This window comes from Pimephales promelas, chromosome 16 (assembly GCF_988280905.1).
Source record: "Pimephales promelas chromosome 16, fPimPro1.hap1.1, whole genome shotgun sequence".
Lineage (NCBI taxonomy): Eukaryota > Metazoa > Chordata > Actinopteri > Cypriniformes > Leuciscidae > Pimephales > Pimephales promelas.
This window is the reverse complement of record NC_142784.1, coordinates 22357983-22376072: the sequence shown is the minus strand read 5'-3', so window position 1 is coordinate 22376072 and position 18090 is coordinate 22357983. Positions and strand designations below refer to the sequence as shown.

At 37.9% G+C, this 18090-nt stretch overlaps 1 protein-coding gene across 5 annotated transcripts in view; it reads left to right on the top strand.

Annotated features, from left to right (window-relative positions):
- sez6b (seizure related 6 homolog b) overlaps nucleotides 1-18090 on the top strand; it is a 182048-nt gene that overhangs the window by 89913 nt on the left and 74045 nt on the right. For all 5 annotated transcript variants that reach the window (XM_089121235.1, XM_039670918.2, XM_089121233.1 and 2 more), the window contains exons 2-3: nucleotides 2735-3445; nucleotides 5314-5447. In XM_089121235.1, the coding sequence (XP_088977361.1) occupies nucleotides 2735-3445; nucleotides 5314-5447 (845 nt within the window). The remainder of the gene's footprint in view (nucleotides 1-2734; nucleotides 3446-5313; nucleotides 5448-18090) is intronic.

The following is an 18090-nucleotide window of genomic DNA, read 5'->3' as shown; positions in this document are numbered from 1 at the left end:
GTGTGGGAAACTTCTATTTCTTCTGTAGCTCTATAGCAAAAGGCTTACAATGTGCAAAAACACTTAGGGACAACTTATGAACTCAAGCATTTTTAGGAGTGTGTGAAAGAAAGCAGGAACAAAACCAGATTACTCCAAAGAGGTTTTTCAGGTTTTGTGTTGTAAGTCACTTTGGATAAACGTGTCTTATAAATAATGACTTCTAAATTATGGGTTTCTTTACAGATGTCTCAGGGCAACTTTTTGCATAAAAATGAGAGACACCCCACTTTTCCCTCCAGCTGTTATCTGCGGTTATTCTTCCTTCGTTGTGTTTCGCGCCTAAAGGGCACAAACAGGAGTTCAGTGAACATACCTATTTGCAATTTAAGAGAAAAATGAAACAGAGGGTAAAACAAAGCCCACACTCCCCCGCTGGTTTGTGTAAAAAGCTTCTTAGGCAAGCTCATGGTCATTTAAAAGTCAAATCCAGCCATTGAAGAGCACAGCACTGAGGGACCTTTGAACAGACAGGGAAGTCAGTCTGAGAGATTCTGTTTATACTCCACCAGCACTAATGGAGCAAATCAAACACTCAGCGCTCCACGTCTGTTTGGTCTTGCCTGGAGTTTTTAGAGGAGCTGCTGGACTATGAATTGCTAGGGTGATGTAAAGTGCAGGGTGTAGATGGGACTTTCCACTTTCGGAAGCAAAATCCCTGTGACATTGAGTGTGATATGCATAGTTACCCTTTTTTAAGTGAAGAACTCCCAACGTTCTGTGAACAGCTCAGTGTGAAATTAATAATAATTCACCTCATAATATTAGGCACATTCATACTGTCTAATATACAGTAACAACCTTGAAATTTGACATCAGTTATTTCATAATTACTCATGTAAGGGCACAGCTAATAAATAAAGCATAAAGCAAAACTCTGATTGACATTTGGAGCTGATGGTTTTTGCATCTAGGTGTCCTTGTCAAAAACTTCATGCTTTTGGGGTTTGATCTACAAATGGCTGAATTCTAAATAGATGACAGGAATTGAGGAATTCCTGCCCTTTGCTTTGTCTCTCATGTGTCATTTTTTTTGCGTGGATGTGAGGGATGTGTTAGATGTCGATGTGATTTTTCCCCTCAAAGCGAAGTCAATCTCTCATAAAACACACATCACCGCTATACGAAACGATGTGTATCTTTTGCTTCTGACACTTCATAGGATAGGGGGAAAATAGCCCGTCAGTTCTGTTCAGTTTGAGATATCATCCTCTCCCTTTCCTTCGTAGGAATGCCCTTCGTACACACCGGGCTCCATTGTTAAAAGCAGATTGTTATTATTAAGTCGTGAAACAAAAAGAGAGCCATTAGGGTGCAAATGAAGCATTGTGAAATCAAAAGTTTCCCCTCCTGAAGGCCGGCTGATTACATCTCACCAGGTGCAGGTGGAAGAGACGCATTTTCACCGCCACTCTTCTCAAATCCACTCATTTCCATTGCCGCCTGATGAAGGTTTGCACTCGTTAATTGGCTTGGGGAGGAGAGAGAGCATTCAAATGAACAATTATGGCAAAGGAGTTTATCTTTTTTTTTCTCCACAGACTCTGTGGCATTTTCAAAGCGTCTACAATCATAATCCATTTAGTGGATACTTTTCCATTTTGTTAATGTTCTGGGGGTTCTGACTCCACAGTTTGAATGCTTTGCAATTGCGTATGGCTGAACCACAAAGCGTCACATGCCATATAGCACACAGTCCTCATCTCCTTGGGTGGTAGAGACAGAAAATTAGTTGCCAGGCTTTACACAAAGGAGGGTGGCTGCCTTTGAAATATGTTAAAAGGGACTAGTTATTTGAACAAGATATTATTGTAGTTCTAACCCAGTGTTTTTACAGATTTTTATTTTAATTATTTGATAAATGCCCTTTAAATGAAAAATGTTTGTGGTATATTTATTAATTTTAGTTTTATTAAACATTAGGTAAAATTAAAACATAAATATAAAGGTGCACAACACAATTCTGGTACCTTTATAAACATTTCTGTTTGAAACATAATTCTCAAGCGACTTAATCAAGTACATAATCAAGTAAGTCTGTTACATATGCTTTTAATTGTTATAAAAGAACATGAAGTAAATTATGAGTGCTCATAAGTTTGTTTGCGTGTTTCTTTTTAAATGATCAGCCATTTATTAAAACATTAAAACTTGTTCTATGTTCTATTGGTTTTCATACAGTGAAATGCACATATATTAGTGTTAAATATTTATTTTGAATTTCACATGATTGTACTGTATATTTGACATTTAATACGTCACTTTGTGTGTAAGTAATATTTGTAACAACATGGACATAAAGGAAATATAGTCAAATGGGAAACACTTTAAAATCTATGTTACACATTTATTCATATAATTTTAAAAACAAAAATGTGTCTAGTTGTCAACTATATCATTGAACCTAAAAATAAACTATTGTGTTTGTATCCTTTATCATGTGAAAACCGCTCATTTTTAATAAAAAAACATTACGTGTATAAGTAACACAACTCTATTTACTAAATAAACTCCACAAATCTTTGTTTCATTACTTTATCAATGACTTCAAAATGTAACCTGACAAAATCAACAAAAAAAAATCCTTTACAATGTACATTTTCATCAGAAGTTTTGTTTTTGATGAGGTTAACACTGTTCTAAACTTACTGTATGCTTCATAATTAGCTCTGCTTTTATTGAATGCCTCCTCTAGGTTCTTTTATGAATGGGAGGTTAGCAGTCACCCAAAGAGGAGGTCAGCTGGAAGCAGAGGACGGGTCTAACCCATATCACACCACACAGGACACAGACAGAGACCTGCCCCATTTCACAACAGCTCCTCCTTACAGTGGCCTCGACCACCATCCACCTTTTAAGCCCTACCCGCCTTACGACCCCCGAGGCCAAAGCCACGAGCAGTATTTTCAGGACAGCGGAGGGGCAGCTCACCTTCCCACAGTGCCATCCTCTAGTTCCCATCTCCTCCAGGATCTGTCCACACCGCTGGTCCCACACGAGGACGCTCCTCCATTCTCTGATGTAGCAGCTCCCAGAACCACCACACTGGCTCCATCGGCCGCTGCCCTCACCCAGCCACACGTTCCCAACATCCAACCTTCAGCCGAAACTCAGAGGAGAAGCACAAAGGAACCACCGATATCCATGACTGTAGCGTCACTGACCACTACTGATGCACACACATCCACACCGCCTGCTTCCAAAAAGTTAGACACAGATGATGACACTCCGACCTTAAACAGCGAGCCTATCCCGGTGAAAAGAGACAAAGAAAAGTCCTCGACGATCAAGGTACATGGCACTCCAGGAAGTGTAAAAGCATCGTCAATGCCTTCGGCTTTGGATGATGAGACCACCACCTCCACCATCATCACTACAACGGTTATTACGACCATGCAGACGCCAGGTACCATTCACACGATCAGCGTGACTAAGATTTACATATATTTCTTACAGTTTTCTATTGCCTGAATCAGGGCTCTTCACAGTTTTACCAGCCCTGCTTGTGCCTAAAGATGTGGGTTTAAAGTTGCCACTGGATAAGTGATTTTGTTCCGCTCTATTTGACACCTTTCTTACTGTGACTTTGATAGAATTATACTGGGTCAGAAAAACAACATAAGCTATCACCCATAATGTTTACAATAATTGCTTTTTAAAGCTGCAGTCCATAGCTTTTTTTGGGGTTAAAAATTATCCCAAAGACATATTTGAGAAAATACATAACCAGCCAGTGTTCAAAACTATCTGCTTGCCTTAGCTTGATTCAAAGTGGCAAGCTTGTAATAATGGTTTTAATTCCAGTGGTACCGGTGGATTTCCATGGGAGATTCGAGCAGGTCTTTTCGTCATTACGTCAAGTACGAGAACAAAGTGTAATTTTCACAGTCTTGCATGATATGATAACTTATAAGGGATTGTTAGATTTAATCAGCGTGCTTTACTGCGATGTCAGAACCATGTTTTGTTGGTCATACTTCAAAAAAGAATAATCTGTGATTCCGAATGCCAGTATCCACACCGGCACGGTTGACTGACAGTCTCACAGTCTCCTCAAACATTGTGTTCACCCTCGCTGTGCCGTGTCGAGGGTGTTGAAGTACAACTCACGTAAAGTTGATAATTCCGCGAGTGACTGCAATTGCAGATTTCGAACAGAGATGGCGACAAAGAGGAAAAACGCCGGACTGCAGCTTTAATTGTGATTTCAATCTTGTTTTGTCCCTTTAAATTCGCAGAACAATCTGGAAACCATTTGATATTATGTATAAAATTATTTTTGAAAGCAAGGGAATGTGTCGTTGAAAATTAATATTAATTTGTGTTTTGTATATATATTCAACTTTCAGCTTTTTTTTTATTGCATGGGGCATTTGTTGATTTGTTATATGTATTCTATGAATAAAACTTTAATCTATCATTTTTTATTTAATTATTAGTATTTAATTTCAGTAATTACATTTTAGTGCCCCTGCCCCCTGACATCAGTAAGCTTTGTTTTATCTGTTTATAGGAATGCACGATATATAGATTCCATATTGATTATCGATGCATATTAGAGATGTTTTTTTTTTTTAATAATTTATCGGTATCATCAAATATTGGATATTTAGTAGTGCATGATCATGATCATTTACATTCTTGTCATCATCTAATACTCTCTTAATGTTAATTATTAAGAGACAAACACAGTACATTATAATGTTGTAATACCTAAATTCACTTTTATCTATCTGCTTATAAATATAGGTCAAATTTTTTATATCCGTGCGTCCCAAAGTTATTTCTAAACTTTGATCTGATTGGGCTGTTGGAAGTGATGCAGTTCAATTATACAAGGCTTCCTTGAGGCCACTAGCCAACTAGTTGTTCAGACAATCATCTGACAATTCAAATATGAAAATATGTAATTTTGCACATTCCTAATAACTAAGCCAAAAGTATGAATTTATATGGAGCGAGAACATATCTTGTGACCAGCAGCTCTTAACTCTAGAGGGAGATAAAAGAGCCGACAGAGCAGAAAGACCTCAAGGCTACCAGAACATATTCGCTCACCTGCCATTTCACTACAATTGTCTGTATTCTCCTACACAGCAGGGCAGGAAAACTGACCCTGTTGGTCCTGACAGAAAATGAGAAAACCTCGGAAGACAATTAAAAACGGGAGACAATGCAATGAAGTGAGGTGGAGAGAATGAAAAAAGGCTCACCTCTGTTGAAAGGCTCACACTTTCTCTGTCTCTCTCTGTCCTTCTACCTTTTCTAATGCAGCTCCATGCAGCACCAATTTCACATCGCCGGGAGGCTACATAGAGACGCCACAGCAAGCCAGGAGCTGGTACAATATGAATCTGGACTGCACATACACCGTGACAGTCTACATGGGCTATGGTGTGGAAATTCAGGTATATTCATCACACTGTTCTTTTGTTATTGACCCAGTCTCTGGAAATGATCTAAATTACTGTGGTAATCCAGTTCTGCTCTTTTATTCTTGAAAGGTTGAGTGTGTAATTTCTGTGCCTCCAGCAATAAACAGAATTGCAAAAATAATGATTGTTTTTACACAGGTTTTGCGAACTATCTTTCTGTCAGGCATTGGTTGGACAAAAGCTCACCCTTCGCGCCAAACTCACCCCATTGGTTAATTCAGTTTCGCGGTCCAACTGGTTGGAAATGTTTTTTTAACTGATACGCTTTTCAGAAATCAAACTGCAAATTCCTTTCTTATAATTATCTCTGAATATGTGAAAAGGCACATTCATTAAAATGTATGAATATGTTACCTTCAGGAAAAATTACTACCTTCAGCATTATGGAGTTTTTAAAGGTCACATATAAATGCAGCCGCTGTTCGTACCTAAACTGACAGAAATGACTGATGGTTTGGGTTTGTTTTTGACCTCACCTCAGTTATATGCCAACCTGGACAACATTTTATTTTAGATATACTGTTGAAATTAAGTCTGTTCCAAATGTTCTTAAAGGGATACTCCACTTTTTTTTGGAAATAGGCTCATTTTACCACTCCCCCAGATTTAAACAGTTGGGTTTTACCATTTTCGAATGTATTCAGCCGAATTTTTTTGAGATTTAGAAGAATATCAGTAACCAGACAGTTTCTGGTCTCATTGACTTCCATTGTATATTTTTTTTACTACTATGGAAGTCAATGAGACCAGAAACTGTCTGGTTACTGATATTCTTTTAAATATCAGAAAATCGGCTGAATTGATTTGAAAACGGTAAAACTCAACTGTTTAACTCTGGGGGAGTGGTAAAATGAGCCTATTTCCAAAAAAAAAAAGTGGAGTTTCCCTTTAAAATATGCTGTATTATAAGTTATTTTGGTTGCACTTAATTTTACAGTGCGTGCACTTACCTAGGAAAGTACTGGTTAATATAAGTTAACTACATGGGTTAAGGTTAGGTTTATGGGTAGGTTCAGGGTTAGTATCTAGTTATTACCCAGTTATTGTAATAACTATAATAAGTAAATAGTAAGTACATGGGAACAGGACTGTAAAATAAAGTGCTACAATTATTTTGATCAAAATAATTGCATGTTTACTTCATGGGGAATGCCAGAATCCATTACGATAAGCTCAGTAATGAATTATTAATTTCTGTCATGACAACTCTGAGTGTTTTGCATGCTGAATATAACAAGTTGATATTTTTTGGTCTTGGCGCTGCTGCTGCTGCTGCTGTTGGTTATTGTTGCTGCAGAGTACATGAACTTGCTACTGCCAATACATACAGTACACGACACGCTTCAACTGCTACTGCAATGCGACCAAATATTTGAAGGTTGAGCAGCAAGCTCATTGGCTACTGATTTAGCAGGAACCAATCAGCTTTGCCCTATAGAGAATGGTGTGATTGTAAACAGGTTGAGTTAAGGACCTCATGAATCTCGAGTTTCATGACATAACTTTGCATTCATTTAGTAATTAATTAGTTTATTTTTATTTTTTTTATTTGTTAAGATGGTAAATAGAGTCAGGAAATGTCAACTCTACAAAAAGTATAACTGTATTTTAATCAGTAGTGAAGAGTTATTTACAAAATAGTTTTGTCCTGTTAAAGGGATACTCCACTTTTTTGGGGGGAAATATGCTAATTTTACCACTCCCCCAGAGTTAAACAGTTGGGTTTTACAGTTTTTGAATGTATTCAGCCGATTTTCTGATATTTAGAAGAATATCAATAAACAGACAGTTTCTGGTCTCATTGACTTCCAGTTTAGTGTGCCTAAATTGCTAAATATTAACAGTGCTATTTTCTTTTCTCGTATTATTTCATTTTATTTTCACTATATTACTTTGTGCTCATTTTTTCTCTTTTGTCACATAAAGTCTACAAGCCAAGTTTTGGTTGGGCTCCATTTTGGTTAGGATGCTTCCTGTGTAGACTGTATAGACGGCATGGAAGCTCACTAGGGTTTGGACCAATACCATGATGTGCGTTCTCACAAAAATCACCTTCATTCATATGATTAACTGCAGCCTCCTTCATAAAATATACAATAGCCATTACCTCTCTGACCTTCCAGATGGTTTGGCTAATATATCTTGAATAGTAAAGATTGCGCATACCAAATCACTGTCAACCGTCTTGCGCAACTGCTCTAAATCGGTAGGGAGAATAGGACGGTGAGAGGGAGGGGGAGCCTTGTGTCTCATCTCATTCCTCCTCTCCTTGTACAGACTTGTTAACCCGGGACAGTATATAAATATCTCTCTCTTTTCCAGCGATTATTCAATGTGACTGATATATTCGGAAGCCACACAGTTCCTCCCCTAATTAATTGCTTATGGATTATCTGTCCACTCCTTTTGTTTGTTTACGGTATTCTTTAATGCCCTCCTGTTAAACTGTCTCTCAAGCAACTCTTAACTTAATTAAAGCAGCCCCATCCTTCTGCTGATATACAAAAATAATGTTTAATTCAGACAATGCGATGGGGCTGCTTTGCATTTGCCGTGGTCTCACGGCTTAATTTATTTGATCGGTCCTGCTTAAGCCTTCCTCTGATCCAGAAGACTCTCTGAATGCCGTACTATCCGGTTTTGAGACCTTGTGAAGATCTTGGACTTTGAAGGCGGCCATCAGGAAGGTTAAACTAGGTTTCCATCATACACTCAAGGAAGATAGAAAGAGATTTGCTTCTTTAGATTGCGCCCATCGTGCCATTTTCGTGCTGCGTGGCCGTGGCCTTCACCTGCTGGATTCCTTTGGGAATCAGGTATTAGTGGTGGCGGGTAGTTGCTGACCTTGCATGTTGAGGGCTGTGCTGGGCAGAGGGCTCATCACCCGTACAGACGTGACCTGCTGATCCAGGCCAAATGGCTAAACCCTCATCAGTCTGAGCTCAGTGGAGGGAGCTCAGGTCGTGGCTCACTCATCCTTTAATACCCACATACTGAACTTTAGACTCCATCTCCCCCGAGAGTGACATCCTGCTGAAATCTCCTACGGTGATGGAGATGAGTCATCTGAGGAAGTACGGCAGCTGTAAGGTGCTCGCTTTTATTGGAGTTCAGATATCAGCTGTGTAGTATCATCTTTTTTTGTTGAGGATACATTTCTTGATGGAAGTTGAGTTTGATCACATTTGACCCAATTATTCGCCACTGATTATTCCTGTTATTTGGTAAATAATATTTTATTATTTAAAATAATACATTTTGGCATTGTCAAAATACCAGTATCAGTGAAAATTCACAATTCTTGATAATTTCACAGCAGAAACTAATTTGCTTTTGAGAACTTAACTGATTTACAAAGTTAAATATTTATTTATTAACAATTTAAATTAACAATGGCACACAACAATGACATTTCGTCTTTAAATATTTTTCAATTAAATAAAAGTTTCCTCAGGTTTTTTTCAATGAATTACTCAAGTAAGCAGGCAACATTCAATAAAGAAAATTACAAGCAAAAAAATTAAATAGTAAAAACTATAAAACAGACAAATGAGGTAAACAGTGCTTCGACTCGGCGCATATATGGACTCGGCGCAGTAATATCATCAGTCCAGAGAAGGAGAGGATTTTTCAGGACTGATGATATTACTGCGCCGAGTTGAAGTGCTCCCAAGAACTTGCTGTGGTATTCCTCCATACATTATAGTTATCCACTTTACACGATTAGAAAAGTGCAACGTTTTATTTTGTGTCACCATTCTTGGTCGAGTTACACTACTCGTGTAACTGTATTTAAATGGGGAAAACGTGGAGGTGTTTGGTCGCTTCTCTGCTTGGATCCTAATGAATGAACTGGGTTAGTTAAGTGCTATCAAAGTGTCTCGTGCGCCAGAGCGATTGAGTCCACGCAATGAGACGAGACGTATGTATCAACTCGTCTTAGTTAAGCGAATAGCATAGTTTAATATGAAAAAAAACAAAAAAAAAACGTCGAGTATCCCTTTAAGCTTCTTCCTCAGAGGGAACAGGTGAGACGATCACTATTATTGTATAAGAAAATACATTGTAAAAAGCTTTATTCGTTGCTTGACATTATAGCTAAATGCAACGTAATGAGAAAAAGCACTTTTCCCCTTTTTAAGTGTCTTAAATTTCAGGTCTTAATGTATTTGTGCCTGAATGTACAGTTTAATTAAATGGTCTTTGCACTGATGTTGCCCGTAAGCAAGACATATCTTATCTATTAGGGCTGAGCAGGAAAAAAATAGCTCGTCCTCATTCCAAATTCTGTTTTGGACAGAGAGTATTATGTTTAGTATAGCAGCCTAGTGCTTGGAGATCACTTTTGTCCACTCAGCCATGACAGTTGCCATGACTCTGGGTATTATCACTGCTTGTAAACAATTACCAAGTTAATAAGAGAGCAAGATGGCACTTTGGAAATTTAATGAGTCTGAATCTTGGGGTGCTGAGGAGTGCAGGCTAACAGTTCGAGCTTTGAGCTTTTTTTCAATGTGGAAGAAAGCTATTTCCTATGCAAGATTTTCGAATCATATTCCAGCTATAGGTAAATAACATATATTACAAAAAAAAAAAATGTCAGCATACCAAATTGTCTTTCCACAGCTAAACAGGAAGCCTTGCACATTTAAGTTAAAAAATGAAGTGCCCACTCTATTCGTAAAACAAAATCTCCCAGGTTTCTGCAAACACGCCGGCCATCTGCTATTGGTCGAGCAAACATTTAGCCTATTACTTTTACATTTATTCATTTATCAGAGGTTTTTATCCAAAGCGACTTCCAAATGAGAACAAAAGAAGCAGTGAAACTAACAATAGGACAACAATATGCAAGTGCTATGACCCTTCCCAGTTTAATCTAAAAAAGTGCAACTGTATGTACATTTATGTCTTATTGCTTGAGAAACATCTCACTGTGTTTTCTTTTTCCTGTTGCTTATATAGCCATTTAAAGTGTTGATTGCCCAGCTATTTTCATCTCTTTTTCTCTGGAATTGTGACCTTGCTATCATCCCACCTACATAATGGAAAAATAAGCCAGTTTTAAGTGAATATTCACCTCCAGTGGCGGCACTTGGGCAGGGCCTTTCTGGGGCTATAGCTCCATCAGAAATTTACATTGCACCGTGCACAGTCCCCACAAGGATTTCAAAATGATTTTTCAGTTTTTTAACTCTCAATGCCATTTTCATAAAAAAATCTTAAAATGTGTACATGCATAATGTGCCTATATGTATGAGAGTCAATTAAGCTGAACTCAGGTATGTATTTCATTAGCAATTATTGATGCATTAGCAGCATTAGCAAGTCGTCAGGTTTCAATAAACCATTATTGATTCAAGGATTTGATATGGTAATAATGGGGGGTATTTTATCTAAAAAGTACTAGATGCCTGAAACGGCAACTAACCCCCAACAACAACAAAAATCCTGCAGGCTAAAGTGCAGAATTTGAACGAGTCCCTGCTAACTACTTCAGAAACATTAGTTTTTATGTTAAGTTTTAAATGACATTGTAAAGGATATAAACAGGATAAATACATTTGAAACATTTCTAACTATCTTCTGTGACCTGTATGGTATGACATATGACCAAAATTAAATGATGACAGGATTTTAATTTGTGGTTGAACTTCGTCTTTAATAAAGAATGTGTTTAACCCGGAGAGAAATTACTGTTGTGTGTTTGACATATTTCAGTCAGCTACAGATTTTCTGTCGGTTGTAACATCGAAGTTGTGATTTGAATATCAACCATGTGGCCATTTCATGAGGAATGAAGCAGCTGACATTCAGATGGATGAAGTTATCTGCTTCACAGTGCGTTGATTTCAGCTTTTGTATTATTCATTCTCGGCTCTTCGGCCAAACGCTTGGCTTATTATGGTTAGCATCTCCGTGCTGCCTGAGCGATTTAGTCTTTTTAACTGTGCTGTCTTCCCTTCATGCTGACTCATCAGTGCAGTGATAACGCATCCCGAGTCTGGATAGTTCTTGCCTAAATGGACCCACAGATATCCCCTTACATGCGCAGAAACCATCAATGCAATCCATGGGTTGATATGGCGCTATGGATTGGATGCTTAAAAAGCACCGTGTGCAGTTAAAGGGTCAAAACTCGAGTAGTTATCCACTGGAGTGAGGGGGATCCATTAGTCGTCTCCAGCATGGGTGGCACATGGATATTGACCGAGGGTCGATACTCTCAACTGCTCTGGATTAAGTGGGTCCACTGTAAAGTTCAATAAATATAGTTTGGTCTCTCCAGCCTGTCTGAGCTGATAGCTTAGATTGATTTGGATGGATTTGTCAATCTGGACAGTTAAACATCCAGAAGTCTGTTGGCAGGGTCCCTTCAAAATGTCAGTTTAACAAAGTGCTTTGCTTAAGTAGATTTTTGGACTTTGAAGTTCTCAAGTGTTTATTTCTTTTGATTAGGTGTGAAATGGTGGTCATAATTGGGTTAATGAAAAGAGCGTCCAGAATAAAGAAAAGGAAATCGGTTAAAAATATACAGTATGTGCAATGTTCTTAGAAAAGTGCTCTCGGTATTCATGTTGGAATCATATGGGTTTGAACCTCTACATTTAAGAAGTTTAAATCTAATGAAACTATAAATGACCATATGATATTTTAGATTGTAAAAGATCATTGCCATGCATCTTTTGTCTAAATTACTCAATGCTTCTGAGTCTTTTTTATTATGATACCAGAACTTTATCACCCAGCGCTGTTTCTTTTAGCTTAAAATACTCTTTTCCAACAAACCTAAGGTGTTTTTGGGATCTGGATGGATTTTGGATATTGCAGTGAAATTTTGCTCATTATTAGATTGAGAATGTACTTTGGAGTGAATTTCAAAGTGTTTCTCAATTTGGTCCTCATCCTCCAGATGTAAGATGCAAATCCCTAAATATTGTTGAGTGGAGTTATTGCAGCGATCTCAGATCAAAGCTTGTACATCTGAGGTTTTGAGCCAATTCACCTCACACATCAGTGTTTGAAGTATCATTCTCCTCAATAGCATGGATCAATAACCTCAGACAGCACAATTTCATCTGCCCTCCTCCACAGCTCACTTATAACTAGAGGGCTAATGGTCAAGCTTTATTAATAGCCTGTCACTTGTTTTCATGAGCCCTGTCCTCTATACTGACACAGTCTGTAGCGCTGCCTGTACCGGATGCTGCTCTTGTTCACAACTAAAGTTTGATGTTATTTTATAAGAGTGGATGTGTAGAAATGAGATCCCATTGTTTTTCGGAGGATTTCCTCTCTTCCCATTTCAAATAATCTTATCCGTTGCAGAGGGATACTTCAATGTGGCTTAATCTTTTGTAGATTTAAGAAATAAAAGTAAGGGTCTTAACCAGCCAGGAGAGATTTGTGCTAAACTCATTTAAATTTGAATAGTGTGATTTAGCTGGAATAAGGTTATAACAAGGCCACTCTCCTAATTTTCTCCATTCCCCTCAAAGCCGCCAGGAGCCTTTTGCTGTTTCATGAAGGGGAACACAATGAATGAATGTACAATAATATAGTTGAAAGGGTTTTATGACTGCTATCATTCACAAAACGTATCCAAATGTAAATGCAAATTATCTAATAACACAAAATCAAACGGTCTCTAAACCAAAATTTCAGTACTTAATTCTAGCACTAGTGATTCACAAATTAAATTTTTGATACAACAGCAGAACATACTGTGCTGACACAGTTTTATTTAAATAAGTTTAAGTTAAATATGAACAGTTAAATATCAAATTAAATTATCTAAATTAACATTGATTCATGTTTTTATTTATATCCATTTCCACTGAGAAAAAGGACAATTAAAAACAAAAGAATTAATGTGTCTAAAATCAGTATCAAGTATACAGCAAACCATCAGAAATAATCATTTAAAAATTACATACAAAGTTAAATTATTGTTTTACAAAAACATTAAACCATAGGGTCGCATAACACAACTTAAAATCATTATTTGCAACTGGAATTGTTGAAAATATTGGTTGCATGTTGCTTGTGTTTTTAATAGGTCACTCACTGGTGCACTTAATGGCAATATTTGGAATTGGATACCATTGATACTGTGTATACTGAAAATGTCCATTCTATTTATTTCTATCAAAGAAATTGAAGGCAAAATTTTGGAAGAAACCGTACAGCACCTTAAAACATCAACCTGTGCCCTTGCTGCACTTCCCACATCTTTTTTCAAAAGTGTGTTAAACAGCTTTGAAGCAGATCTTCTAGAAGTGGAAAATGTCTCACTTCTCTCTGCGAGTTTTCCAAACTCCCTGAAAACTGCAGTTGTTAAGCCCCTCCTGAAAAAGAGCAATCTGGATAAGACCATCTTAAGCAACTACAGACCGATCTCAAATCTTCCTTTCATAGGCAAGATCATTGAAAAAGTTGTCTCAATCAGCTGAACAAATTCTTAAGCTCAAATGGATACTTTGACAATTTTCAATCTGGTTTCCGATCGCATCACAGCACAGAGACAGCTTAAACGCTTTAACACTGATAGAGGCAAATTATCAGTACTGGTACTACTCGACCTCAGTGACGGGCTGGAAAACTGGGTGAGGTTTTTTGGGATAGTCCTAAAATGGTTCAGGACATATTTTGAAGGGAGAGGTTAGTATGTAAGTATAGGAGACCATAAGTCTGAGTGGACATCCATGACATGCGCCAATTCTTGCGCCACTCCTGTTCAAACTGTATATGCTCCCAATGAGCCAAATAATTAGAAAGAACCAAATCGCTATGCAGATGACGCACAGCTCTACTCAGCCCTATCGCCTCACGACTACAGCCCCATTGACTCCATGTGCCAATATATTGATGAAGTAAACAGTTGGATGTGACCAAACTTTCTTCAGTTAAGCAAAAACAAAACTGAAGTCATTGCGTTTGGAAACAAATATGAAGTTCTCAAGGTGAATGTATACCTTCACTCTAGGGGTCTAACAACTAAAAAATCAAGTCAGGAATCTTGGTGTGTCTCTTGTCAGATCTTTGTTTAAGTAGTCATGTCAAAGCAATAACTAAATCACCATACTATCATCTGAAGAATATTGCAAAAATTAGATGCTTTGTTCCAATCAAGACAAAGAGAAATTTGTGCATGCTTTTATCACCAGCCATCCTAAAAAAGACCATAAGACATTTGCAGCTCATACAGAACGCTGCTGCCAGGATTCTGAGCAGGACCAGAAAATATGAACATATCACTCCAGTCCTCAGGTCTTTACACTCTAAAAAATGCTGGGTTGTTTTAACCCAATTTTGGGTCAAATATGGACAAACCCGAAATGTTGGGTTAAAAACGTAATGTAAAAATTTAACCCAACGGCTGGGTTAGTCCATATTTGACCCAAAGTTGGGTTAAAACAACCCAGCATTTTTTAGAGTGTACACTGGCTCCCAGTTACATTTAGGATTGATTGTAAAGTATTATTACTAGTATATAAATCATTCAATGGCCTAGGAACTCAATACATTGCAGATTTGCCCACTGAAGATCAGATCACTCAGATCATTAGGATCTCATCAGTTAGAAATACCAAGGGTTCACTCTAAGCACGGAGAGTCTGCTTTTAGCAATTATGTAGCTGCAGCTGGATTCAGCTTTTCTCCTTTTTTCAATGGTATGAAGCAATCATAGCGCAACAGTAAAAAATGGCAAAGTAGCACACTTGATTACAATCAATCCATTTAATCCGATTGCGTTTTTACCCAAATAAACTCTAATAATGAATGTGAGGCATGCCATCTGATAAGGTAATGTGCATGTAACTGCATAGATCACATGCCAGCCATGAGACACCCTTGAGTGTTTATACCAATGTCATCTCCCATTGCCCTTGATGAATGCAGGGCGTCTATTGTACAATAAGCTTCATGCATTAGAATGCAGGGGCACCTGAGTGCGGGAACTCAGTTAATTTATCAGCGTCCATCAGAATTAATTACAGATCCGGAGTGTGAAAGTCAGCCGTGCCTAATCACATGGGCGCAACGTCCCACAAGCGTCATTTATTTCAAGGCGCACTGCCCCGTGGCTTATTTGAAAGCGGTGTTAGTGCACTGCCACGCAGTTCTCCTTTTGACTAATTGTGTTTGTCCTGACGACGTGCTTTTCTGTCCTACCTGTTCTCTCTGACTGATTGGTTCTGTCTTTTCCGTCACAGATATCTGAGTAGAATGTCGCGCTTCTTTGTGTCTTGCTTGAGATCAGCAAACAGTGTGCCTTATCTGCACTTTATGTGGAAACTTTGTGTTCAGTACACGTAGTTGGAGTTGGTGTGCTTTGTAAGCACAAATACGTTGCTTTATCGAATATAACGATATTTCATTTAGGACCACTATCATCAAAGATGATTGACAAATAGCATACAGTTTGGATTGGCTATTTAGAACTTCCTGCTCATCCATGTATGCAATCTAACATGGATAAGAGCAAACTCCAATTAAGGCAAAATGAACAGAACCAACATAAATGTGTTTGTAGATATATTTAATGTTCAATAATTTAATGTACAACATAGGGATGTAACGATACACTCATGTCACGATTCGATACAAATCACGATATTGACGTCATGATACGATACATCACAATATTTAAGCCAAAATAAAGACAGGTTTTTATTATTATTATTAAAATAATATTGTTATTATTTTATTATCATGACCCACAAATATCCCCCCTTTGAATTAGTATACATTCAACATTATATATAGTAGTACAGTATAATGTAGTGATGACATTTTATGGATCTTTTAAGTTTTAGAGAAATGACTTGTCTCTAAAAATATCTTCATTTGTGTATGGAAGTTACATGAAAATCTTAGGTTTTAAACGACATGAGGGTGGGATTTAAAGACAGTAAGCTATACTGTTTATGCAAGGTTTCTTCTGGGCGATTTTCCCTTTTTATTTTAATGTTCTCCACTTCTTTTTGCATTTTTTTATTCTCTAGTCTAGACCTGCACTGTTGTTTCCATGGTATCCAGCGTGTGTACTGATGTGTTTTTTGTTAATAGATGGGAACAGATAGTGACAGACTGGCCGATGATGATTTCTCATAACAAACGGTCACTCTTGTCTTAGTCTTACGGTCCGTTATCAATCCAGAAACATGTCACACACCCCCAGTCCTTATTTTCTTCTCTCAGTTTACAGTGTATTTTAATTCCTCCTTCATCCACTCAAAATATTGTTTTCAATCTGTATCCTCCGACCGGGGCCTCAAATAGAAAGAGCATGCAAACAGCACCATTTTAGCTGCAGCCATCTTGTTGGGTTCATTTTATTGTCACCTTCATTCAGCGAACGCCTCCATGTGGAGAATGAAAAGGGCCATGGAATGAAAGTCAGGCAATACTGAGCAGCACTGCCTTCCAGCAAATTCTTCCCAACGCCTATTAAAACCTCTCTGGCTTGGTAGATTGCGTACATGAGTTTAAAATTGGAAATGCATTAAATTGAATGGGGGGGCCTTGAAACTAGGAACGGCACTGGAGAATTGGTTTAAAATGGTGCTATCTGCTTGCTTGGGCCCCTTAAAGAATTTAATTGGTACTCACCTGTCGATAAATGCAAAAAGGCTGCATAACGAGAATTTTTTGATTAAAATTTTAAAGTGAAGTGTGGAGTTAGATGTTTCTTTCGAAGGCTTGCATATTGGGATATTGACCATAAGGAAGAATCCAGCATGTTCGTACACTTTCACTGTCAATACAGCCAACTGATTTAATGCCCGGCTCTCCCACACACTTTTCATCAAGAACTGGCAATGCCTTGTTCTAAAGGGAGAACAAACTGACTGGGCTTCTTCATTTAAGTGCATGGCCAAGAACAGAATGACTATTTAGGTAGTTAACTTAAAGGGATAGTTGACTGGAAAAGTGCCGTGAAGCTCCAAAATGACAACAACAACAAAAACATGGTAAAATATATTAAAAGACAAAAATATATTGTAAACACAAGTGTGAAATTCGTAAAAAAGTGTAAACTCTGGCTGCCGTTGGCTGCGGCACTTCTTCTTCCTCAGCTGAAGTAGGGCAGAGAGAGTGAAGTAATCCGCTGAATTCATAGCTCACTCAGGCTGAAAGGCTTGTTCGACGGTGAAGGCTCAGAGTAAACAGTCAGAGACATGTAGTTTGTCCCTGAAGGAGTAAAATCTGCTAAAATGGCGAATTCGGGGAATTCTAATATAGGCTGAGGCCTCGCCCCCTTGACGTGTAATGACGTAGAGTGTTCTCATTGGTCGCACATCAGAGGCACCCGCGCCATGGGCTATATGCACGCAAAAGTTCCGCATTTGACGCAAGGATGCTCTACAGTTTCCGGTTGGGGAGATTAAATTGGAGGAAAACCGAGGAAAATGGGATTATGGCAGAGTCTTCAAAATTTACTGTCCCCCCGTCTTTGAAACGAAACTTTTATACGTTTAGATGTAATTTTATATATAGTTATGTTTATTTAATATAATTTTAAAAAGAAGCATAAACACAACGAGGGGTGTCTGTTTTATCTGTTTTTGTGACTAACGTTTCTTTAGTATAACCATGGAGTATAAAATTC